Raw genomic sequence first — 26,034 nt, 5'->3', positions numbered from 1 at the left:
CTTAGTGTTCTCTGCCCTCCAAACTCTGCGCTATGGACTTGTTATCATCAAAGGCCGCATAAACAGGATGTCCCGCCTCCACGAGGATAAACTATGCGCTAGTTTGTGGTATTACCATATTTTTTGGATTATAAGGCATTACTTTTTCCCTACGCTTTGAACCTTGCAGCTAATAAAACGGTGCGGCTAATGTTTTGTATTCAACAAATACTTTTTAACATCGACAGAGACACTGAAAAGGTGTGTTATTGTTTGTGCTATGGTGCCATCTCTTGGACGAGTTTACCAATGTACATCCTGTTTTGTTCCTTGAACTGAACACATTTGTCCATAGCGTTTCTGCTCAAAAGGCTTTTTCATTGATCGCATCAAGCAACGTTTGTAAGTTTTACAATAAAACTTAACCAATTTATACTTACTAAACCGTCCCATTTGTGATGTCTGTAGGAGTGTTTTCATGCATCTTTGTAGGGGATATCGTAATGTAATTAAGCTGGCTTTGTTAGCACTAGCAAACATGCTAGCACGTTTACAAGGGTATTCTTTTTTATTGTTTCAGTTTTGTAATTCACCAGAATGTCACTGTGGAGTTACTGAGTCTGTTCAGCTGATTGGAGAGCTAGCTGGGACAGCTAGTGGGACCATGACGATGACTTCTGTTTTGTTTGATCATCCGTTTTACTGCCATGTAACAGGCACCGGTAGGAAACAATTATGGTATGTAAATAAACATTTACATCTGCGGTTTATGGTCCAGTGCGGAAAATATATGTAAAAAGATTTATTTCTCCTCAAATTTGGTGGCTGCAGCTTAAACATCGGTGCACTATATGGCCTATAATATAAGAATATGGTTGTAGAAGTGACTTATTACTTTTAATATAATACTAAATCTGCATTCTTTTCCTCTTGGCAGAAACGCTCCAGTTGACAGCCTACTCCCCGGACAACCCATACTGTGTTTCGATGACACAAAGTGCGGAGCCAAGCCAAATGACTTGCGTTGAATGTGCAGCCATGAGATAAGCTGCTAACACCAAGCCACCAAACTGAGGGATTTGCAGACAGTTTGTGGATACATCAGGGTTAAATCCCGCGCTGTCGTCACTCCAGATTATGGATTACGTGCGTGAAAGCAGAGACTGCTGATGATTTTGCTGATGGTTGCCAGATGCTGTAATGCACAGTGTCTGGGAACATATTGATTAGGTTAGTGGCTCTTAAATGGTTTGACCATCACCCCTTCATGAAGAGCGGGGACCAAAATGTGTCATCGTCCAACACATGAATGTTTTTCTCAATCGTTTTGATGATGACAGTTTACAGCAAATAAAACCCCAATTAGTAGCTCATAACATTTTTTAAAAATTGTGTAAAACTTTTTTAAACTAGTAGTTTACGCTGTAGGGATGTGTGAAGTGGAGATGATACACCGGAGCCCCACACACAGGGCTTTTGTAAGGTTTGAATATTTTCTTTCATTTATATATTTAATTTATAAAAATGTAAAAAGGACGTCGTAAATGTTTCCATAAAATTAATATAGCCGTAAAAAATCAATGATAAGGTTGCTTGAATCCAATTAAGAATGTCTAAGACTACCTACCTATAGCCCCTATCAAAAATACTAAATGGTTAATTCCACCTGCATAGCTGCAAACCTAGCTTCGGAACATATTACTCAACACAAACGTCATAACATCATGAACGCTCACCTTTTATGGAGGTTAATTTCTGTCTTTATCATGAAAGCTTTTTTCGACACTAAATTTATGTAACTGAATTTTTAGCATTTGAATTTTGTGACCAGATTTTACATCAATTTACAATTTCAGTGAAAAAAAAATCGATGGCAAAATGCGTGTGTATAAAACTTTGGTGTTTAAAAATTATGTGTTAAAATTCAGAGTATGAAAATTCAGGGTAAAAAAATTAAATGCAGAAAAATTCACTGCTTCAAAACGCGAGACCCACTTCTGCTAAATTAAGACAGAAGCCGTCGATCCTGTCTCAGAACCAGCCAACGAGGTGTCAAGTTTGACATCACGTGACACGGGTCTTATGAAGAGGCATGTTATGCAGCACGACACTCCACAGTCATGTAATTTTCTGTATGTGCTTGGATCTCTTTTAACAATGGAGGTGGCTGTACATTGGTGTAAAAATCCTAATAATCCTAATCTCTATTTTACACTCTAAACCAGAGGAAAACTTAACTGTTGGATGATCATATTTAAGTGAAAGGAGCTATATGTAATAATTCCATGTCAAATCATCATTAAATGGCCATGATATGTCAAAAGGCAATAATAAACAATGTTATTTTCGAATACCTCTATAACTGATAACAGTAGTTCAGCCGGGATATGCTCATTTCAAAATTAGATTTACAGCCCCGAAATCTTGTTATTGTTTTCATTTCGATGCCCCGCCCTCTACTGTTTGACCAATTAGAAAGTCTGTGAGTGTTTCACATCCAGGTTGCCAGTTACGCACCGCCACCTTCGTCTAGCTACTGCCACTGGTAAAGTTACTAAACATGTCAGACTTTAGTAAATCTAAAAGGCCTCGTTACGATTCTCAACTTATTCATGACAATGCCAGGAACAAAACAAGGATTTGTATCGGCGATGGCTTCGAAAGATGGAGACGATTGAAGGCGGAGAAGATTTTTTCATCTGACGCCAAACTTGCTAATTTCTCCTTGATAGGTAAGTCAGGCATTTACGTTTTCTTATTACTTGTAATAAATGGAAATGGACATTTCGTATGTAAATTATATTCCAATACAGTCTATGATCTTGTCTAACAAAGATAGTATGTTCGTGCAACGAAGGCTTAGCATGCTAGCCCGGTCAATGGGAGCATACACATCGACATATAAGATAACGGTGAAATATATGCCTATTAGCCTGTATGTTGATGTGTAATTGAACTGACAGGGAAAAATATATTTTTGACAAATGAAACCTATGTGAATGTGGGTAGTGTTAGTGCCTATTTGGTTCTCAATATGCTGATACGCTGAGGAAATGGTTTCCAACATTAGCATGGCTGTCATGGCAATGTGAAACGTATGGAGACAGCAAAATCACATGATGAAATAATTCCTCATTCGTGTTTGCATATTGTGGACTACATGTACCAAGTTATATGGCAATCTGAAACGTCTGAAACAGTAGCCTATAGGCATACTGTACCTTGGTAAAATGTATCCTTTAGTTTTGGGCATACATTAGGCTGCTAAGCATGCTCTACTGATTTTCACCAGTATAACCATTGCTAGTGTTGGTTGTAGATTGTTGTAGTCTTTGTTTTCTGATAGTACTGACAATAACCATATGATTGCTATTTGTTGTGATATTGTACGCAGGCATGACATCCTGAAAATAAACTAATTTCTGTGTGAAATGTGTTGATTTGTTATTGACAAAACACTTGTCTATTCAGCTATTATGGTCCCAGCACCTCAACCCCTAGTAAGATGTCAGATGAAACAAAAATTAAGCTGTTTGGCCACAATACCCAGCAATATGTTTGGAGGAGAAAAGGTGAGGCCTTTAATCCCAGGAACACCACTCCTACCGTCAAGAAGGGTGGTGGTAGTATTATGCTCTGGGCCTGTTTTGCTGCCAATGGAACTGGTGCTTTACAGAGAGTAAATATGACAATGAAAAAGGAGGATTACCTTCAAATTTTTCAGGACAACCTAAAATCATCAGCACGGAGGTTGGGTCTTGGGCACAGTTGGGTGTTCCAACAGGACAATGACCCCAACCACACGTCAAAAGTAGTAAAAGAATGACTAAATAAGGCTAGAATTAAGGTTTTATAATGGCCTGAATTAACATGTGGACAATGCTGAAGAAACAAGTCCATATCAGAAAACCAACAAATTTAGCTGAACTGCACCAATTTTGTCAATTGGAATGGTCAAAAATTGAACCAGAAGCTTGCCAGAAGATTGTGGATGGCTACCAAAAGTGCCTTATTGCAGTGAAACTTGCCAAGGGACATGTAACCAAATATTAACATTGCTGTATGTATATTTTTGACCCAGCAGATTTGGTCACATTTTCAGTAGACCCATAATAAATTCAAAAAAGAACCAAACTTCATGAAAGTTTTTTGTGACCAACAAGTGTGTGCTCTAATCACTCTATCACAAAAAATAATAGTTGTACAAATTATTGGAAACTGAAGACAGCCATGACATTATGTTCTTTACAAGTGTATGTACACTTTTCACCACGACTGTATATGGTTGGATGCTAAAATCCGTCACTGTTGTGGAATAGTTTTGACTTCAATGATAAATGAAATAAGTGTTATGTGAAAGTGTAACGAGTCAATCCAAACCAGACAAACATATCTTCTAATTGGTTGTCTGGTCTCCAATTAAAAGTTGTTACAATTGCAGACAAATGGACAAAAATAACTTCAAAATGTTTACCCATAAAGGTTAATAACATAATTAAATTAATAAAATTACTTGGTTATGGTGTGATAAGTCGTTGTTCCTCATTCATTATTGACTTAATTAGCTGCGAAACAATACTACAAGCAATCTAAATGGAGACCGAACAGCGAATCAGAGTGTATGTTTTGTCCATTTCTCTAAAGGAATTGTTTTAGAATAAAAATGATAATATGACTCCTTTACAGTTGCATCACGTTTGCTTTTTTTTACATAATTGATTATTACTCACTGCCAGTGTTGGGACTAACGCATTACTTTGTAACGCGTTACTGTAACGCCGTTAGTTTCGGCGGCAACTAGTAATCTAACGCGTTATTTTTTATATTCAGTAACTCAGTTACCGTTACTACATGATGTGTTACTGCGTTATTTTACGTTACTTTTTATGTACTATCGGCTAGAAACAGAAGATCTGAGTGTGTTTTATTGCAGCGCTGCGGTGGAAAAGAAGAGGCGTGCTTTGTGTGGGTGGGGGCGGGGGTGGGGGCTCCCAGACCGTAGTCGAGGGGCGCAGGGGAGACGTTCCTCCAGGGCCTATGTACTTCGGGGCTAACAACCTTCACTTTACCCGGAAGTGGGTCTTTACAGCTGAGGGTGAATGACGAGCCGGCGGTTTGTTGCAACTTTGTGACTTTATTGGACGCAGCCATCCACCAAGCTAGAGCACCTGCACGCACTCACTGTCGCCGCTCCCTCACTTCTCTTGCCCACTCACTCACTGACGTCACTCACCTCACATGCTGTCATATCTTAAAGGGCCACACACACACACACACACACACACACACACACACACACACACACACACACACACACACACACACACACACACACACACACACACACACACACACACACACACACATACGCTACTCTCATAACAACTAACATGACATCATGGTGAAGCCAGAAGTCGAGTGTCTTAACATTCTCACTACTTTTCTTTTGTCGAGCACAAAGAAAATAACATTTTAGTTAAATGTAAGTTGTGTCTAGGATCAAAGATCCTATCTACTTAAAGTTAAAGTTAAAGTGCCATTATGTTGCAGCTATTTAAAATAGTTTTGTCAATTTGTTCTGGCCTGAAATAAATTGGCCCTTTGAAACATATCTTTGTCTTTGTGTGTTGTATGTAGACCACATTGTTTGTGTGTTGTATGTAGACCACATTGTTTGTGTGTTGTATGTAGACCACATTGTTTGTGTGTTACATGTAGACCACATTGCTTAGCAGAGTTCAGTGATGCAAATGCATGTCAAGTTGATCAACAGATTGTATTATTCTCCAGTGCAATAACAGTACTGAAATGAAGGCTAAAAGGGCATTAATGGGAGCTTTAAAAAAAAAAAAGTAGAAGAAGTAACTAAATAGTTACTTTTCACAGTAACGCATTACTTTTTGGTGTAAGTAACTGAGTTAGTAACTGAGTTACTTTTGAAATAAAGTAACTAGTAACTGTAACTAGTTACTGGTTTTCAGTAACTAACCCAACACTGCTCACTGCAAACTTCATTAAGGCCAACTAACATAATAAAACATCACTTACTGTGCAACGTCTGCTGTCATTAAGATGCCGACTGATAGGATGTTCACATATTCTCGTTTGGATTAAAAATGTCTCATAATCCTCACGAAGAAAATAGGGGTTGAACCCAGCGTCTTTTTGTGTTGTTCTCGCCATTGTCTAAATTGGCTGTCAAAGTGTAGCAACTTGTCAGAATGCATCCTCTTCCTTCTACTATCCAGGTGAGATGCATGATTTATGATCTACAAAAAAGTTTGACGAACGAGGAAGCAGCTCATCAGTCAATGATGTCAACATAGGGACACAAGCTAGTGATCACGGCGCCGCTGTAAATAATTTGTCTGCGTTAGCGCTTATAATAACAATATCACTAATACTTGGTTATTATTCAAGTCATGTAATGTAAATGGAGTATTGTATGGCGGTTTTTGGATGGTTATTTATTGGGTTTTATGGGCGGAATAGAGGACCTCTCATTGGCTCCGCTGTAAGCTGACTTTTTTTCACGTTTATGTACGAGTTAGAATGCATTAAAAAGTAATACATCCATCAACATGTCTTACATAATGATTGTGAATGACAGGCAAAATTTTAAAAAAAAGTGCAGTTCCCCTTTAAGAACAAGCGTCCTCTGCAGTGGACATTTGTGTTTTGGTCTATTTCTTTTGTCAAAGGTAAACATTCCTTGGGGGGAAAAAAGCCTTGTTTTGCAAAGCGCAAAATCCACTAGAGAAGACGATTGCTCTCAGGAGGACACACGTCAGTGGCGTCATCCTGTGCATCACTTAGAGCAGGAAAACTCATGACTGACAGTCAGTCATGCAGAATTAAACATGTAATAAATAGGTAAAAACAGAAATGGGCTTCAATGCTTCTTGCTGTTTGCTCACAGAGGAAGCAAACTCTAAGTACCACAATGCCTTGGAAGGCCGGGAAGGAGAGAATCCAGATCTGAATCTGCTGTCTTTTCAAATGTAAATACTGTACAACAGTTTAAACTCAAAACGCTTGTGAGGTCACACAATTGCTAACCTGAAATGTTCAGAGAAAATATGCATCTAATGTAGCAGTTAAAATCCCCATCATGCATGAGGTCACACTAGCATCTAAAGTTTATCTCAGCACCCGTTTTGCTTTTTCTTTGGCTTTTTGTGGCATCTTTATGGTACGCCATAAGAATCATGATATGAGTAAAAAAAATTAAATGGGACAAAATTGTCACCGTATGCATTTTATCCAAATTAAGTTAGACCAATCTATTGTTTTTGCATTTGACCAACTTGAAATCACACGTATTTGCTGCGTGACTCGTTACACTCTCACATGACACCTGTTACATTTATCATTGAAGTCAAAACTTTTCCACAACAGCAACCCTCAATCCCCTCAATTCCCCCAAAAAATGGATTAACTCGCTGGAATATAAAGACAATATTACGTACATCCATAAACGTGAATGCATATGCAAAAGTGCAATATATTTATCTGTGCAGTAATCTATTTATTTATATCTGCACCTTATTGCTCTTTTATCCTGCACTATAACGAGCTAATGCAACAAAATGTTGTTCTTATCTGTACTGTAAAGTTCAAATTTGAATGACAATAGAGGAAGTCAAAGTCTAACAGATTTTAGCTTCCTACCATATAAATAAATAAATGATAAATGGGTTGTACTTGTATAGCGCTTTTCTACCTTCAAGGTACTCAAAGCGCTTTGACACTACTTCCACATTTACCCATTCACACACACATTCACACACTGATGGAGGGAGCTGCCATGCAAGGCGCTAACCAGCACCCATCAGGAGCAAGGGTGAAGTGTCTTGCTCAGGACACAACGGACATGACGAGGTTGGTACTAGGTGGGGATTGAACCAGGGACCCTCGGGTCGCGGACGGCCATTCTTCCACTGCGCCACGCCGTCCCTATATAAGTTAAGTTAAAGTACCAATGAATGTCACACACACTAGGTGTGGTGACATTTGTCCTCTCCATTTGACCCATCCCCTTGTTCACCCCCTGGGAGGTGAGGGGAGCAGTGGGCAGCAGTGGGCAGCAGTGGGCAGCAGTGGGCAGCAGCGGTGCCGCGCCCGTGAATAATTTTTGGTGATTTAACCCCCAATTCCAACCCTTGATGCTGAGTGCCAAGCAGGGAGGTAATGGGTCCCATTTTTGTAGTCTTCGGTATGACTCGGCTGGGGTTTGAACTCACAACCTACCGATATCAGGGCGGACACTCTAACCACAAGGCCACTGAGTATATATGTACGAGTTTAAAGTCAGGCCCGGAGCAAAAAGGAACCGAAGAAGAAAGTTTAGAAGAAAGGCTTGGAATGAAAGCATCGAAATGGTTAGTATTATGTCTGTGTCTGTTATGATCTGGTGTTGGATCATAGTTTATTTTGTGTTTTGAGTCACTTGTGATATAAGTTATGTTTCAGCACCCCTGTTTTGTGTTGTCTTGGTTGTCATGGGTACTGATTGTTTTCGCCTGCATCTGATTAGGGTTCGGGACTCACACCTGTTCCCGGGCACTAATCAGAGAGCTATTTAGTCCTGCTTTTGTACCGTCACTCAGCCTGGTGCTTTTGTTTGCTTTACGCAACTGTCACGTTTATTCCTTGTGTCCGTAAGCTAAGCGTTGCCTTATGCCTTCCCTGTGTGTGCTATTCCGTTAGCTTTCCTTGTGCTAGGCACGCTCTCCTTGTGTTCGCTTGTTTTGTTCGTTTCTGTTTATGAGGGGGGTACTGTTATGATCTGGTGTTGGATCATAACAGTACCCCCCTCCTAAGACAACACAAAACAGGGGTGCTGAAACATAACTTATATCACAAGTGACTCAAAACCCAAAATAAACTATGATCCAACACCAGATCATAACAGTGTCCCCATTAATTTTATCCTTAAAAGTAGCTTTTAGAAAAAATATTATCTATATTCCTGGAGGTTGGTGAAGCTGTTGTCCTACATTAGAAGACTAAACTACAAGCTCCACTGCAAATTGAGCTGACATTGCTACCATATCATTCAAACATTGCCAATCTACTGTTAATACTTAGCATTTCCTTGTCTCCCTCATTACCATAAATCGTAGTCACAAAATCAGTCACTAAATGTAGCTTTTGGAAAAATCCATCTTTATATTGCCGCAGGTTTGAGAAGCACATTCAAAGAGGTTGTTTGCACACACGAGGAGATACTTCTTCCCAAGTTGGAGGCACATTGCCACGAAATGAAAAAGTTAGCCAGGAACTTAATTGTTACTTCTTCAGATGAGACCGGAGGTGTGTGTAGTCACCTACCTACGTTGGTTATTACAACCAACAACAAAGCAATTGTGTTCTTCGGGTTGTACTTTTGGCATGTTGTTGTGCCAACTACCAACACTCGTACATTATTTTTTTGGGGGTACATTTCTACTATATATGGATATACAGTATCTGCAGATGTCACAAGTCAGAAAACGTCACAAATCAGAACAAATTCCAAACGGTTATTTCATATTTCATAAATATCTTCGCAATGCCTCCACGGGTTTGATTGGTATTTGAAATGTATTTATATTGTTTTCCAACACCTTCCTTTCTTTCACACAGGAAGTGAACGTAATGTAAACATATAAAAGGTATGGTGTGAATGAACTATCAGTAAAATACACAAAGAAGGGGTAGGTAAGATTAAACATAAGCTTTGCTTCTTTCAACTTACTCCTTTTCAGAACTGTGCGAATACAACCAGATGGTGTTCCTTAATGTGTGAAACAAATAAACTTTAATTATTTGATACTATTTTATATTGATAAATGTGCTGTTTTAGACTGCAATATTGCTCAATTAAGAAAACATATTACGTATGTCTAGCTTATGTGCTATTGTGTGCTTAGCTGTTGAGTAGCTGCTCACTCTTTGTAGCCTATATAGCCTACCATGTTTAACTTTTGTAAATGACTTGACTAAAATACAAAAAAAGACCAACTTTGTGTGCTTTTTGGAAGACATTTTGTAGCAGGTAAACGCACTGCAGGACTGCTTTGTATCGGAGCACTTGTATCAAAAATTTTAGATTCAAGCCAATAAAATCCCTATTTTGTTTTTGTGTTTGATATCGGACCAATATCTGATATTAATGTTGGATCGAGACACCCCTAGTCAGAGCTTTAATGTTTTATTTGTTGTCCTAATCGTAACACGTAACTTCTTTTTACACTTTTAAACTGTGTTAGGAGCATCTGCGACGTGACTCACTACACCTTTGTCACCTTAGGGTCTTGTTGTGTTTTTGTTTAAATACTAATAAATACCCCTAAATACCCTGCTTAACTTCCTATTACACGTTCATACCAATAGAGCCTTTTAGAAACAGCTGAGACATGACTCATTACACTTTTGTCATTCATTAAACTTCAAACTGTAACAAGTATTAAAAGTGGTTACCTTCTTTTCATGCTTGAATGGCAGTTACATCTTTGTCGCCAATGAGAAAGGTGTTACTGTCCTTTGGGACGCAGAACAACAAGGGGACATTTTTGAGGTGTGATTCAACCACTTTACGATGCTTTGAAGCAAACGCTACAATTCTGAAGAGGTGGTCCAGAAATAACAAATTCATGTTTAAAAGAATGTGTTTATCTAACCCCCTTTGCCTCTAAATCAATTATTGTCATGGAAAACAAAGAAAAATACTTTTGACGACAAACCTTGAGTGACTAACCACAACGGCATTGCATCATAGGGGTACGTGGAGTCTGCCTGAGATTGGTATCGATGACAAACGCAACTTGGATTAGCATTAAGGGGACTGCTGGGACATGTGACAAGGTTTGTGTCTTCTGCAGCTATTTTTTGTTCATTTGTGAGGTCAGGGGTCATTAATGTGGGACTTTAATGCTTGTACTTCCACACCAAACTCATCCAAACCTCCTGTGAACAGAAATAGGGCTTTCCCTAGATGGTCCTATTATTCACAGATGAGTTCTGAAAGCATCTTTTTTTATGGCCGGCGTCACATTTGTGTTTTAAAACAGGTTAAGTGACAATGCGTGTCGTTAAATGTGCCGTACGTCAAACACGGCATGAACATGACAATGCATGTCTGAGCTCTCAAGGCACGCAAACTTGTTACAAAGTTTCACAAACAGCAAATTTGCTTGTTTGACTTTAGACATCACTATTTATTAGAAAAGGACAGTCAGAATATAAATAGATTTTTAAAACTCATAACGACAGTCACGCCTTGGTTTTTGTTATAAAAAGCCAGATTAAAACTGAATTGTATGAAAATTGAAGCAGTTTTTACCATAAGAAACACCATAAGAAACAATCTATATGGTACTTTAACTTGAACTATTATTGTTTCCATTATTACCTATTCTGTGTTATATGTGTTTTATGTTGCACGATTGCACCAAGAAACATTTTTAGTTTGTGAACCCGTTCTCAAACAATGGCAATAAAACTATTCTGATTCTGATTCTGATTCTGTTCCAGATACCCCAAAATTAGATTTTTCTTGCTGTAATAGTTTTTTTCTCTCCTTACTTTATCACAGTGCTGGCACTCACAACTTTCTTTGGTCCAATTGTAAGTTATTTAGAAGTTATAAAAGTTATAAAAAGCACAGATACTGCATAGGGGTAGGCATGTTAGTGCCTCACCATATTCAGCAGATGACGCTTCTTCTTTTTTTTTTCTTTGTAATTTGCACAATCATCCCGATACAACTTTTTCACTTCCGATGGAGCTTTGAGTATTGGTCGATACTAATATTCATTCGAAATTTAATCAGCAGGAATCTTACATACTTTTATTATTTTATTTATTTTAGTTGTTTATAATGTTTGAAAAGACTTGATTGAGTGAAATTAGTCAGAGAACAATGGTAGGTATTAAAAACACTCACACCGCTGCTGCTCGCTGCTCCCCTCACCTCCTAGAGGGTGAGGGTGATGGGTCAAATGCAGAGGATAATCTCCCACACCTAGTGTGTGTGTGACAATCACTGGTACTTTAACTTTAACTAACTAGTGTGTGAATGTGAGTGTGAATGTTGTCTGTCTAGCTGTGTTGGCCCTGCGATGAGGTGGCGACTTGTCCAGGGTGCACCCCGCCTTCCGCCCGAATGCAGCTGAGATAGGCTCCAGCACCCCCGCAACCCCAAACGGGACAAGCGGTAGAAAATGGATGGATGGATCACCATCTGGAATGGACTGAGGCTGTCTTTAAGTTGAAGTGGAGTGATACGTCATTAAGTTAAGCTCACGACACAGTAAGTTGAATGATGGGGACACATTTGTTACTAGATACTTTCTAATATGTAGAAAGCCTTGGAGACTTTGTATGTGTAAGCAAAATGCAACTATATTTTTTTATTTTTATATTGTTTATGCCACTTCCTGTGAGGAAGGATGGACTGGAAAAGAGCTCAACATTGATTCAAAGTTTTTGGACTATTTCAGCACTTTTACCGACCACAGATCTTGACCATAATTCCAGGCTTGATAGACAGTTCTGAAAACACATTAAGGAAGTGAGGATCGGCAAGTAGATGGACATGAAAAGAAGGTTAATATTTAAAAAAAAGAAATGATGAAAAGGATGACATTATATAAAAAATAATGTGTCTGATCCAAGAAGTGTAAGAGCCATATGAACAATGCGATGACTGGGCTTCTGATATGACGCATGTCTTATGGCAGAGCAGCTGCTAAAAGAGGAGTATAAGATGCAGCTACTTCAACGGATCACCAGGTAGCTAAACCTTCTATGCAATCATAGTGAAAGAAAGTAGATGCCAACAACATCAACACCTGTTCCAAAGTCTAGCAGGTATAACAACACATGTGTCATCGTTATAAAGTTCACCAACAAATTAAAAAGTTTAAACAGTCGAGCTGAAAGGAACAAACGTCGCAACGCTGACATCGCCAAGAAAGCACGCGAGGTGAGGAAGCAGGGGAAAATTCCGGGTACACACAAGACTAACTGTTAAATCTACATCAAGCTAAATGGAGGACATGAGGAATTCAAAGTCCTTTCTTTCAAAGACATCAAGTAACTGGACAATTACTTGGAAATGAAATCATCTCGACTAGAAGGAAATAAAAGACACAACTCACAAAGACTTTGTCTTAAAGTCGTCAAAAATAACAACTTGACTAATACATTTCATTCATTGATTATCACCAATAAGTTATTACTTCATGAGCTTATCTCTGGAATAACAATTAAGTCAACATTTTCAAACCTGTGCGTACATTTACTCAGTGTAAGTGCTTTATTTACTCACTGAAATGTATTTATATTGTTCTCCAACTACTCTCACACAGGAAATTGATCTAATTTAAACATACATGAAGAAGGGGTAGTTAGGATTAACTAAGCTTTGCCTCTTCCTACTCTTCAGATATGTTCAATTGTGCAAATATAACATGATGTTGTTCTTTAATGTAACATGTCTGAAACAATTAATCTAAGTATTTGATACTTGTTTATATTTGACAAATGTGCTCTTTTAGACTGCAATATTGGACATTTATTACGTATGTCTAGCTTGTGTGCGATTGTGTGGTAAGCTGTTGTGTAGCTGCCAGCTTTTTGTAGCCTATTACCTACCATGTTTACATTTTGTAAATGAACTGACTAAAATACAAGAAAAACCTAACCTTGTGTGCTTATTAAAATACATTTAGATGTTGTTGTTTTTGCTAATATCAGAATGATATCTGACAACGATATTGGATCGGGACACCCCTTGTAATTTATATTTAATATTAAATGAATTAGTTTGAAAGTCCTTGAACAGTAGTTATGTTTTTAGAGTAACTACTTTTTGTGTTTATATATTATTTCCACCAACTCTGCCAAATAAGATGAGATCACACAAATATAGTCCAGGACTAGGAATTTCAGCCTTACCTACTACTGTAAGACTCTTGAACGCATAATAATGATTCCCTCAATTCCTCCCAAAAACAGATAAACTCGTTGCAATAAAAAGACAATATAACATACATCCATAAACGTGGATGCATATGCAAAAGTGCAATATATTTATCTGTGCAATAATCTATTTATTTATATCTGCACCTTATTGCTCTTTTATCCTGCACTACAACGAGTTAATGCGACTAAATGTTGTTCTTATCTGTACTGTAAAGTTCAAATTTGAATGACAATAAAAGGAAGTCTTAGTCTGCATGTTGCTACTTCTACACCTACAGTAGAGCGGCAAATATGTCAACTGTAAAGTTATCAAAATAAGTGACACACTCCACCACCTTGCTGATGGAATTTAAAGGAACAAAACCAGCTACATAGCATTGTGTGCGGCCTGCAGCTGCTATGTGTTGTGTCATGTTCTTTGTGAATTAAATAGGACGGTGTGTCGCCTTTTGTAGGTTATTTATATTGTACATGATGTTATTGAGTGTTTAATCATAAGCACCGGCTTTCGACTATGAGTATGTCAGGTGCTATGAAGTGTGTTTCAAAAACTACACATAGAAATGCGCTCAACGCTTAATCTGGTGCAACTATCCATCCATCCATTTTCTACCGCCCGTCCCTCTCGGAGTCACGGGGGGTTGAAGCCTTTCCCAGCTGCACTCGGGCGGAAGACAGGGTACACCCTGGGACAAGTCGCCACCTCATCCTTTCTAAATGAATAAGGAATGTACAGTGCAAAAAAGCTAATCTTGTTCTTTTATTAATAATGTCTCCTGCAGGTTTGTCACAATTAAACAAACTGCACATGTGCCAAGAATATAATTCGTTAAGGGTGTTTAGTCAATATGCAAATGATGCAACATAGAACAACAGAACATTCAGGTTTCTGTTTCTGTTTATGTCACACGCTTGTGCGAACCCTTGTTGCGAGGCTGGATCTACAGGGCTCCATTATAACTGCCTCATAAATGATGGAAGATAACGTCATAGTTCATGTTTGAATGACAAAGTCGCTGGGACAGGAAAATACACCTAAAACAGAACTTTAGGGTTGATGTAACAATTGACTGTTGAATCACTGCTCTGTATGAACTATAAAATTCACACCACATGTGACACCTGAGCGAGGAGGTCAAGGTGGTCCTACCTGAGGGGTTTTGGTGGTGGTGAATAGCGGGTCAGTGGGCTTGATGAGCTTCCCCGTGGCGCTCCCCGTTTCCCTGTTCTCCGCCCGAGCCATGGCTGAGAGGCTGTGTGTGAGGCGGCAGGTGTACTTCTGCGAGCGTGTGTTGAAGTGCGTGTGACTGTGACTCCGGGTGTGCGCCAGGAGACGAGGAACTTGCCACTGGCCGCCACCTCCTCCGCCGGCGTGCATCGGGGGCGGGAACTGAATGTGGCTCTGACTGCGGGCGTGCACGGACGCGTGGGCGGCCCCAGACGCAGGGAGCTCTTCCTCGTCTTCCTCCTCCTCGTCCTCTCTGACAACTTTGCTCTTTTCTGCTGCCATTCACATGCTGCTGTGCTTTGGAGAGGCCAGCAAAGGGATGAACAATGTCAAACACACACACACAAAATAGACATTGACTCAATACCAAGTATGCACAACATGTAGGCTCAGGAATGCTGACACACGTATGTGCACACACATCTATGACTTGAGCACAAATACAGTACACACACACCCCCTGATAGGTCAACAACATCTACACTCACTGGACGCTTCATTAGGGTGCACTAGCTAGTGCTATCCTGTGCAAAAAACATACAAAATAACAAAAAAAAGGAAGTATTACTATATTAATTGGTGGTACAAACTATAAATAAAGCAATGTATCATATCACTTTATTTCACAAAACAATATTGATGCACTTGCAAAAAGCGATACTCAAACCATAAACATGTTTTACTAATTCCCGCTTTTCAGGTATCTGTAGTGCATGCCCCAAGTGTTTATCAACACTTTATCTTTTAAATAATTTAGAAGTAGTTTTTAGTAGTATTTTAATACAGGGGGTTGGGGGGTGGGTCTACTAGGATGACAGGGGATGCAAAACAATTAAAAAAAATAGTTTAAAGTGCAATACATTTTCATAACATGGTCACTACTGCCTAGTTTCTCTTGTTATATTCTTATTTTTACTGTTATATTTTTATTCTTATTGTTGCTTTTTATTTTTATTCTTATTGTTATATTTTCTATTTTATTTCTATTTATACCGCCATTATTTACTTTTTACTTTTAAAATGTGTTCTCAATTCTGTACACTGCTGCTGGAATTTTCCTGAGGGAACTCTCCTGAAGGAATCAATAAAGTACTACCGTATCTATCTGTCTATCTATCTATCCATCTATCTATCATGCATCACAATCACATCCGATATGTTAAGTAATCACAAAATTGCTGTATCGCCTGTCATATTGTCAAACACATTATATATGACTAGGCCATTTCATTAGATACACTAATGAGATCTAATGTGAAAATTCTGCCTTGTATTTGCTACCTTCGCAAGTCACGGTATCAATACTTTTGCAAAAATATTGATACTGGAACTATAAACACTATACAAATATATATTTCCTGCTTTTTCAGTATGTCATCCACACTGATTAGTTGGCAAAATGTGTAAATTAAAAATAACAGTGGTAACATTTTACATTCAAAGTAATGCATTGTAAAAAATTTTTTTTTTAAAAAGCTTTACATTTCTTTAAAAAAAATTGGCAGCTCAGTCACCAGAAAAATAACAGTAGTATTATGTTTCACTTTAAAGTTTTTCACTGTCAAAAAAAACATTGTGTATTAGCTGCCGGTATTTTACCATAAAATCTACAGATTTTATTTTTTTACATTGCACACTCAATTCCGTATTTTAGTTACTTAAATATCATTATATAAAGCTGTTACACAGTCATCCCTCCTTTATCACTGTTAATTGGTTCGGGGCCTGACCGTGGTCAATAAATTCCTGCTAAATAGTGATTTTTAATTATAAATCGAATCATTTCATAGCTAGCATAAAATAAACTGTTTACCACCTAAACATTTTTGACATTTTCTTTAACAGAGCCCTCAGACATGAAATAACACCCACATCGTCACCTTTACACTCCTTTGGTCCAATACAGTAGACATAGAAAATAAAGCATACACTGTACTAACTTTAGGAGCCTGGTCTCATCTACTAGCTGTATAGATATTTTAGTTAATTTAGACATGTTCATGTTTGAGAATACTTAACTTCGGACAAAAATACACAGATTGCGCTTAAATAAAACATCCAACAGAGTGCACTGGCAGACTTCGAAGTGTGACGTGGCGATGGATGTTATTGATTTATTATGCATTTGCTGGAACCTAATACTGTCATATCATTAGCAACATATTTTGATAATGAAGGGTCAAAATATAAAAAAAAAACTCTGAGTGTAATCATGCAACACCACTGCAAACTACAGCACAATAATCAACATTCTTCATGCATTCTGGGCATTCAATTAATCGCAACTGAACTGTTTGGTTTCTCTTAAAAGGCTTTTCGCCTCTCATCCAAGTCGGCTTCATCAGTTCATGCTCATAGACTTAGATTAGTCAGATCTAGTCTTAGACTTAGATTTGGTCAGATCTAGTCTTAGACTTAGATTGGTCAGATCTAGTCTTAGACTTAGATTTGGTCAGATCTAGTCTTAGACTTAGATTGGTCAGATCTAGTCTTAGACTTAGATTTGGTCAGATCTAGTCTTAGACTTAGATGGGTCAGATCTAGTCTTAGACTTAGATTGGGTCAGATCTAGTCTTAGACTTAGATTGGTCAGATCTAGTCTTAGACTTAGATTGGGTCAGATCTAGTCTTAGACTTAGATTTGGTCAAATCTAGTCCTGGACTTAGATCAGAAGTAGTCTTAGATTTAGATTTGGTCAGATCTAGTGTTAGACTTAGATTGGTCAGATCTAGTCTTGGATTTAGATTTGGTCAGATCTAGTCTTAGAATTAGATTGGTCAGATCTAGTCTTACACTTAGATTTGGTCAGACCTAGTCTTAGACTTAGATTTGGTCAGATCTAGTCTTAGCCTTAGATTGGTCAGATCTAGTCTTACACTTAGATTTGGTCAGATCTAGTCTTAGACTTAGATTTGGTCAGATCTAGTCTTAAACTTGGATTGGTCAGATCTAGTCTTAGACTTAGATTGGTCAGATCTAGTCTTAGTCTTAGATTGTGTCAGATCTAGTCTTAGACTTAGATTGGTCAGATCTAGTCTTAGACTTAGATTTGGTCAGATCTAGTCTTGGACTTAGATTTGGTCAGATCTAGTCTCAAACTTAGATTGGTCAGATCTAGTCTTAGACTTAGATTTGGTCAGATGTAGTCTTAGCCTTAGATTGGTCAGATCTAGTCTTAGACTTAGATTTGGTCAGATCTAGTCTTAGACTTAGATTGGTCAGATCTAGTCTTAGACTTAGATTTGGTCAGATCTAGTCTTAGACTTAGATTTGGTCAGATCTAGTCTTAAACTTAGATTGGTCAGATCTAGTCTTAGACTCAGATTTGGTCAGATCTAGTCTTAGACTAGATTGGGTCAGATCTAGTCTTAGACTTAGATTGGTCAGATCTAGTCTTAGACTTAGATTGGTCAGATCTAGTCTTAGACTTAGATTTGGTCAGATCTAGTCGTAGACTTAGATTGGTCAGATCTAGTCTTAGACTTAGATTTGGTCAGATCTAGTCTTAGACTTAGATTGGTCAGATCTAGTCTTAGACTTAGATTGGTCAGTTCTAGTCCAGACCAAATAAGTCTATGAGCATGAACTGATGAAGACTTGGATGAGAGGCGAAAAGTCTTCAGTCCAAATGTGATCAATTTAATGCCCTGAAAATACAACAACCTGGATGCATGAGAACATCCACAGACATAATCTTCTTGAATTGCATCAACATTGAGCAATCTAAATTGAGCTTACACAAGTAGATGATGTACATTCTAATAATGTGGCTCAATGTTGTGACCAAATATTATAAATATACCATCCGAGTCATTGACGTTGTGTCCTTGGGCAAGACACTTTACCCACCCGCTCCCAGTGCAACCCACACTGGTGTGAATGTAACTTAGATATTGGGTTTCACTATGTTGTGACCAAATATTAGAAATATGCTTTAATATATGATTACTATTGTTACATAATCTATTGTTAGTGTCTAAGTCTCAGACTTAGATTGGTCAGATCTAGTCTTGGACTTAGATTTGGTCAGATCTAGTCTTAGACTTAGATTTGGTCAGATCTAGTCTTAGACTTAGATTGGTCAGATCTAGTCTTAGACTTAGATTGGTCAGATCTAGTCTTAGACTTAGATTGGTCAGATCTAGTCTTAGACTTAGATTGGTCAGATCTAGTCTTAGACTTAGATTGGTCAGATCTAGTCTTAGACTTAGATTGGTCAGATCTAGTCTTAGACTTAGATTTGGTCAGATCTAGTCTTAGACTTAGATTGGTCAGATCTAGTCTTAGACTTAGATTTGGTCAGATCTAGTCTTAGACTTAGATTGGTCAGATCTAGTCTTAGACTTAGATTGGTCAGTTCTAGTCCAGACCAAATAAATCTATGAGCATGAACTGATGAAGACTTGGATGAGAGGCGAAAAGTCTTCAGTCCAATTGTGATCAATTTAATGCCCTGAAAATACAACAACCTGGATGCATGAGAACATCCATAGACATAATCTTCTTAAATTGCATCAACATTGAGCAATCTACATTTAGCTTACACAAGTAGATGATGTACATTCTAATAATGTGGCTCAATGTTGTGACCAAATATTAGAAATATACCATCCGAGTCATTGACGTTGTGTCCTTGGGCAAGACACTTTACCCACCTGCTCCCTGTGCAACCCACACTGGTGTGAATGTAACTTAGATATTGGGTTTCACTATGTTGTGACCAAATATTAGAAATATGATTTAATATATGCTTACTATTGTTATATAATCTATTGTTAGTGTGTGTGACAATAGTTTTAGCTCTCATTAGACAGTGCAAGGGTACCTAATAAAGTGTCCGGCGGCGAGTGCAAAAAAACGTCATGAAAAAGCCATCCCGTGTAGAGGAGGAATGATACTAATCTCTGCACCCATCACCAACTACACTACACACACATTTATGAACAAAGCAAATTATGAGGTACAAGAAAAATATGTAATCTTACCCCGTGTTGGAGGTTAAAAATAAGACGAGGTGGAGTAGGGATGAGTTGGTCGGTCGGAGTCCAGCAGCAGAGTGTGAGCAGCAGCAGGGTGAGGATGTGGAGGAGACTGCGGAGACCATGAGGGGTTCCTTCCACCTTCGCCCCCATGTGGCCGTTGCTCTGTACTGCAAGCGCCGTGCACAGACTGAGGACACAACAGAATGACATTGTTTTCACATATTATTCCATAAAGCATGTATTTCCAGTTAGGTGCACTCTGGCTTGGCTGAAATCACAATATTAGTTGTACATTGAGCTTTTTTTTTTAAATTATAATTGTATTCATTAAACAATTAAACCATTAAACGATATGTAGGCTGTGGTACATCAAAATATTACAAACACTTCTCAGTCTGCTGCAATTGTATTGTTTTCATCATATTTAGAAACTATGAAATAATTTAAATAAAATGTTGTGAGACACATATTTTATTGTATCATATCTTTTTATGCATTTTCAATCATTCAATTAACTTTATTGCCATACATTACCAGCACACACATACAATGTAGTGCCTGAGGTCCTAGATTTAGCCCAATGAGTACCACAAGAACGATAGCACGGGTTAACAAGAATACATTATATCCATCCATCCATTTTCTACCATCCCGGGGAACAGGAGTATATCCCAGCTGCACTCGGGCGGAAGGCAGGCTACACCCTGGACAGGTCGCCACCTCATCGCAGGGCCAACACAGATAGACAAACATTCACACTCACATACAAACACCAGGGCCGATTTTGTGTTTCAAATTAGCCTATCCCCAGGTGCATGTCTTTGGAAGTCGGAAGAAGCCAAAGAACCCACGCAGTCACGGGGAGAACATGTAAACTCCACACAAGAAGACTCCGATCCCAGGAATCGAGGCCTTGAGGCATGAGCGCTAACCATTGTTCCACCGTGTTGCCTGGAATAGATTAAGAATAGGATAAAATAACTCTGATACAGGCGTTTAGTCCAAAAAGAATATAAAAACAATGACAGCAAACCAGACCAAATAAAAATCCCAGCTCAGCACAAATGGGACACGTGCAGGTTTTTACAGTTGTAGCTGTGGTTTTCGGTTCTATTTTTATTTATCTTACAGATGTTTTGCTTGCCTCACTTCCCATTGGTCTTCTATGATTGTTTTAAGTAGTGCCACCCCCAGCTCCCTTTTCATTGGCCCGCGACACATTATAAAAACAAAATAAACTCATCCCGGATTAGAAAATTACACACAAAAACTAAGAAAAAAATGCAACGAGCTCAATTCCTCCCAAAAATGGGACCCAAAAACCAAAAAGGCTGATGACCTGTGTCTCTGACTGCACGGGGGTCCAAACTTTTTCCTGCGAGGGCCGCATAGAGATAAATTGAAGTATGCGAGGGCCATGTTTATGCATTTTGTACATTAAAGACACTAAAATATAGGTGAATCGTCATATGCTAAATTATCTGAACAAAGCATCCACATTTTAGATTTTTGTTACAGCTAACACAGCAAATTAGTATAATGTCTAACCTAATCCCTTTGAGATGTTTAATTGCTTATTGTTACTTATATTATTGTACAACCTAAAACTTTTTAAGGACTTTAGCAAACTAAAAAACTTACACATCTTGCAATACATTTGTACACATGTTCTTACTGAGCGCATACACAGAAATAATCGGGCGGCGTGGCTCGGTTGGTAAAGTGGTTCCCGGTTCGATCCCTGCTTCCGCCATCCGAGTCATTGCCGTTGTGGCCTTGGGCAAGACACTTTACCCACCCGCTCCCAGTGCAACCCACACTGGTGTGAATGTAACTTAGATCTTGGGTTTCAGTACGTAAAGCGCTTTAAGTCACTAGAGAAATGTGCTATATTAACAGAATTCACTTCACTTCACGATAATCAAAGGCCCCATTCAGTTTAAAAAAAAACAGGTCATACACCATTTTGGTTTTCAGGTGCCATTTTTGGGAGGATTTGGGCCAGGTGCATTTTTTAGCTTTTAGTGTAATCTGGGAAAGGTTTATTTTGTCTTTAGAATGCGCTGAGGGCCAATAAAAAAATTAGCTGTGTGCCGCAAATGGGATCGGTAGGTTGTGAGTTCAGACCTCGGCCGAGTCATTCAGCATCAAAGGTTGGAATTGGGGGTTAAATCACCAAAATAATTCCCGGGCGCGGCCACCGCTGCTGCCCACTGCTCCCCTCACCTCCCAGGGGGACATCAAGGGTGATGGGTCAAATGCAGAGAATAATTTCGCCACACATCGTGTGTGTGTGTGACAATCATTGGTACTTTAACTTTAACTTGTTAGTTTCATCAGGCCATGATGGCTCATGACCTGATGATCATTTTCCCCTTTGACAAAAATAACAATGAATAATCGTCATGAAGATATTCTAAAAATGCCTAGTGCGACGCCACCCAAGGTGTATTTGGCATTCCGGCATTGATGCGTCCCTTCCACAACGATCCCTTCAAACATTCCTGCTCAATGGTAATTAAGCAGCAGGGGGAATGCTAGCAATGAAGTCTGGCATGTCACTCAAACTGGGCTTCCTACTAAAGGTGTGTGCCTGTGAGAAAAAACATGACACATATTTCCCATAGTGCATCATCAGGTTCTTATTATTAGTATCTTTGCATAAACATCAAAAAGTTGTATATGGCCAATCCAATTCAGACATTTAAAGAGCCAAATAATGCTCTGGACTTAAAAGTAACAGTTTTTCAGTTCTTCACGCTGACCTTTGAAGGAAAGTCAAAGGAGTTCAAACAAAGGACGCTTTCGTATATGAGCTCCTTTGCGATCGCTTCCACTCCCATTTATCCTCTACAGGTTTTCACAAGGAAATGAAACGAGCAGACAGTGTTGACACAGGAACTGATCTTGTTCGACGACGCTTGGCTTGTTCCTCAGATGGTTTGATGGATTCATTCTGAAGTTACTGCCATTGGGCTTTGGCAAGAACCCAATTGATCTGAACAGATATCAAATACAAAGTAGAGTGGGGTAAAGGTGAAGTTGATAAATAGTACCTTTTAGTGGTTTAGAAACCGGCCGCCGCGGTCAGATGATTGAGAGTTAGAATCTCCGCCTGCACGTCTTTGTGTTTTCTGGCTTCCTTCTACATTCCAAAAACATGCAAGTTAGGTTACTCTGAGACTTGTCCATATGGTGCACTCTGTGTCTCGCCTGAAGACTGATAGTATAGGCTGCATCTTACCCATAACTCTAATGAGGACAAGCACTATACTGCATAAACTTGATGGTTGGATGACTTAATGGTCTCCAAAGCGAAGTTTTCAACCAAGCCAATTACCGGTATCTATTTCTACATTTCCCATACTGCTTACATTGTTCAGGGTCGTGGAAATGGGAGCTTATCCTAAAGCAAATTAATAGAAAACAAGATGCAAAGTCAATGGTGACAATAGATTCAGTCCTACTAGGATCTGTATTCATCTGATAGTGTTAATAACGCTAAACTCTGACATTCCTTGTGTTTCCATGGCAGGATGCTTAAGTGTGACTGTCAGAGACAAGATCCTCAGTGCGTGAGTGTTCATTTTTTTGGAATGTATCAGTTGGACTTTGAATTCCTGTTGTCACCTGGAACTGAGTATCCCATAATAAATGGACTGTCCACCGTTTCTCTCGCCCCGCCGTTTAGTTGCTTTACCACTGTACCCCGAATGACACTGAAAATGTAGATTAGTTATAGGGTTGCACGATATAGACGATGTAAATGATAGAAATTTGTACGACAATAAGCTTTGAATACTATTGTTGTATCGTGACAATGCATGTATACGAAACCTTTTAGCTGTGACAAGCAAACAAAGGCGTCTTCAACGTACTGTAGCATTCTAACATGCCTCCAAAGTGCAGTAAAGCCACTTCTAGGTCAGTAATCCTCGCCTCCATGGCGGCAAATAATGTAATTTTCTTACAAGTCACATTATCACTGGCGGATGAGGAATAGCTAAATATGCTACTCTACACATCATAGGAGGATATGCTAACCGTTAAACTCAAGCTATAGCTCTTTTTGTAAACAAAAGTAGACGGATCGATACGAATATCAACGGTAACGATACAAAGTAAAATATCAGTCAGTATATGGTCGATACCAATTTAGTTAGAGCAATATTTTTTATCATTAAAAAAATCTTTTGTCTTTTTAGTTATTGTTTACAAACTCAGGAAGTAAGTTCCTGGACACATCGGACAAAGGACAATAAACTAAGGATTTAAATCAGAGCCAATAGTAGGTAATATTTTAAGTATTTATTGATGGTTGTTACATTACCATCCTGTGTTTTTGTGATCAAAAATGTTCATCTTCAATGATCAATTTGAAGTATCAATATCAGCATTGATACGACCATTACTGCCTCTGTAATTTATTGTAATTGGATTTATACCCAAATTTATAGTATCACCCAAAACTAATGTTAAGAATTGAAACAACAGAATAACAAAAAGAACAGAAGTTTAGATGTAATCACATTACAACAAAAAGTAACCAGATGTTAACAGTAAACTGGCAAGTATAGATTCCCAGCAAACACAAGACATTGATGCGTTGATTATACATACAGGTCCTTTAAAACTGACTTTGAAACAACGTTGTACAATAGTTGTGTTTGTAAATTGTTCAGTTCAGTTCAGTTCCAGTTTATTTCAAACATGCATACGATACAATGTAATGCATCACACATTTCCAATTGAGAAAACATTGTTGTCTAATGTTGGCTCCACATTGTTGGTTGTGAAATGACCAAAATTCAATGGTCAAACCAACATCAGAACCCAACATTGATTAAACATCGTCAAAAAGCATGTTGTTCCGACGTTATGTTTGAGTTGCTCAACTTCAAGACCAAATTCAAGAAGTTCTCAATGATGTATCAGTGTCCCTGCTGGATTAATACATTTTGAGAAAAAAAATACATCTAAAAATGACGCAATATCAATCAATCAATCAATGTTTATTTATATAGCCCTGAATCACAAAAGTCTCAAAGGGCTGTACAAGCCACAACGACATCCTCGGTACAGAGCCCACATAAGGGACGTCGATGTGAATGACTATGAGAAACCGCATATGTGGGTAACCCCCCCCCTCTAGGGGAGACCGAAAGCAATGGATGTCGAGTGACATAATATTGTGAAAGAACAGTCCTTAGTGGATCTAACATAGTAGTGATAATATGTTATTACATACGTCAACAGCTAAATTAGGATCCTTTGTGACCCGTTTTGAAATGTTTCGATTATCATTTATACATCAAATAATATATTGTGATATACCGGTACAGACTGTTATCCCAAAAGGCTAAGTATACAGTATATCATAATATACATTTTCAATCCAATCCAACCCATTGTATTTATATAGCACATTTAAACAACTAAAATGTTTCCAAAGTGCTGCACAAAAATATTAAAAACAAGATTCATATACTATCTTTAGCTCCAGCAATGACTGAATGAAAACAAAATAAATAAATATAAAAACAATATAAAAACAATATAAAAATTAATATGATTAAAAATGGGACAGCACGGTGGAATAAGGGTTAGTGAATGTGCCTCACAATACGAAGGTCCTGCGTTCAATCCCGGGCACGGGATCTTTCTGTGTGGAGTTTGCATGTTCTCCCCTGTGACTGCGTTCCTCCCACCTCCAAAAACATGCACCTGGGGATAGGTTGATTGGCAACACTAAATGGTCCCTAGTGTGTGAATGTGAGTGTGAATGTTGTCTGTCTATCTGTTGGCACTGTAATGAGGTCGCGACTTGTCCAGGGTGTACCCCGCCTTCCGCCCGATTGCAGCTGAGATTGGCT

The 26,034-nt window shown here is 38.5% G+C and overlaps 2 protein-coding genes across 4 annotated transcripts in view; both read right to left on the bottom strand.

Annotated features, from left to right (window-relative positions):
• The window catches only part of mfsd2b (MFSD2 lysolipid transporter B, sphingolipid), a 61,463-nt gene extending 41,164 nt beyond the window's left edge, over window positions 1-20,299 (bottom strand). The window contains exons 1-2 of one of the 2 annotated variants that reach the window (XM_061929428.1): window positions 20,165-20,299; window positions 15,101-15,470 (exon numbers count right to left, since the gene is read on the bottom strand). In XM_061929428.1, coding sequence (XP_061785412.1) covers window positions 15,101-15,460 — 360 coding nt within the window. In that variant the 5' untranslated portion in view covers window positions 15,461-15,470; window positions 20,165-20,299. Of the gene's footprint in view, window positions 1-15,100; window positions 15,476-20,164 lie in introns of both variants that reach the window. The other variant, XM_061929427.1, reaches the window with a different exon arrangement.
• A 351-nt stretch (window positions 20,300-20,650) lies between these two features.
• Window positions 20,651-26,034, bottom strand: part of ubxn2a (UBX domain protein 2A) — a 28,081-nt gene continuing 22,697 nt past the window's right edge. Inside the window, exon 7 of one of the 2 annotated variants that reach the window (XM_061929436.1) lies at window positions 20,651-21,112. In XM_061929436.1, the coding sequence (XP_061785420.1) occupies window positions 20,953-21,112 (160 nt within the window). In that variant the 3' untranslated portion in view covers window positions 20,651-20,952. Of the gene's footprint in view, window positions 21,113-22,790; window positions 23,160-26,034 lie in introns of those variants that run through there. The other variant, XM_061929437.1, reaches the window with a different exon arrangement.

The sequence above is a fragment of the Nerophis lumbriciformis genome, linkage group LG34 (genome assembly GCF_033978685.3).
Source record: "Nerophis lumbriciformis linkage group LG34, RoL_Nlum_v2.1, whole genome shotgun sequence".
In the NCBI taxonomy this organism is placed as follows: Eukaryota; Metazoa; Chordata; class Actinopteri; order Syngnathiformes; family Syngnathidae; genus Nerophis; species Nerophis lumbriciformis.
The sequence above is the reverse complement of the archived record's forward strand: the minus strand, read 5'-3'. Positions and strand labels throughout refer to the sequence as shown.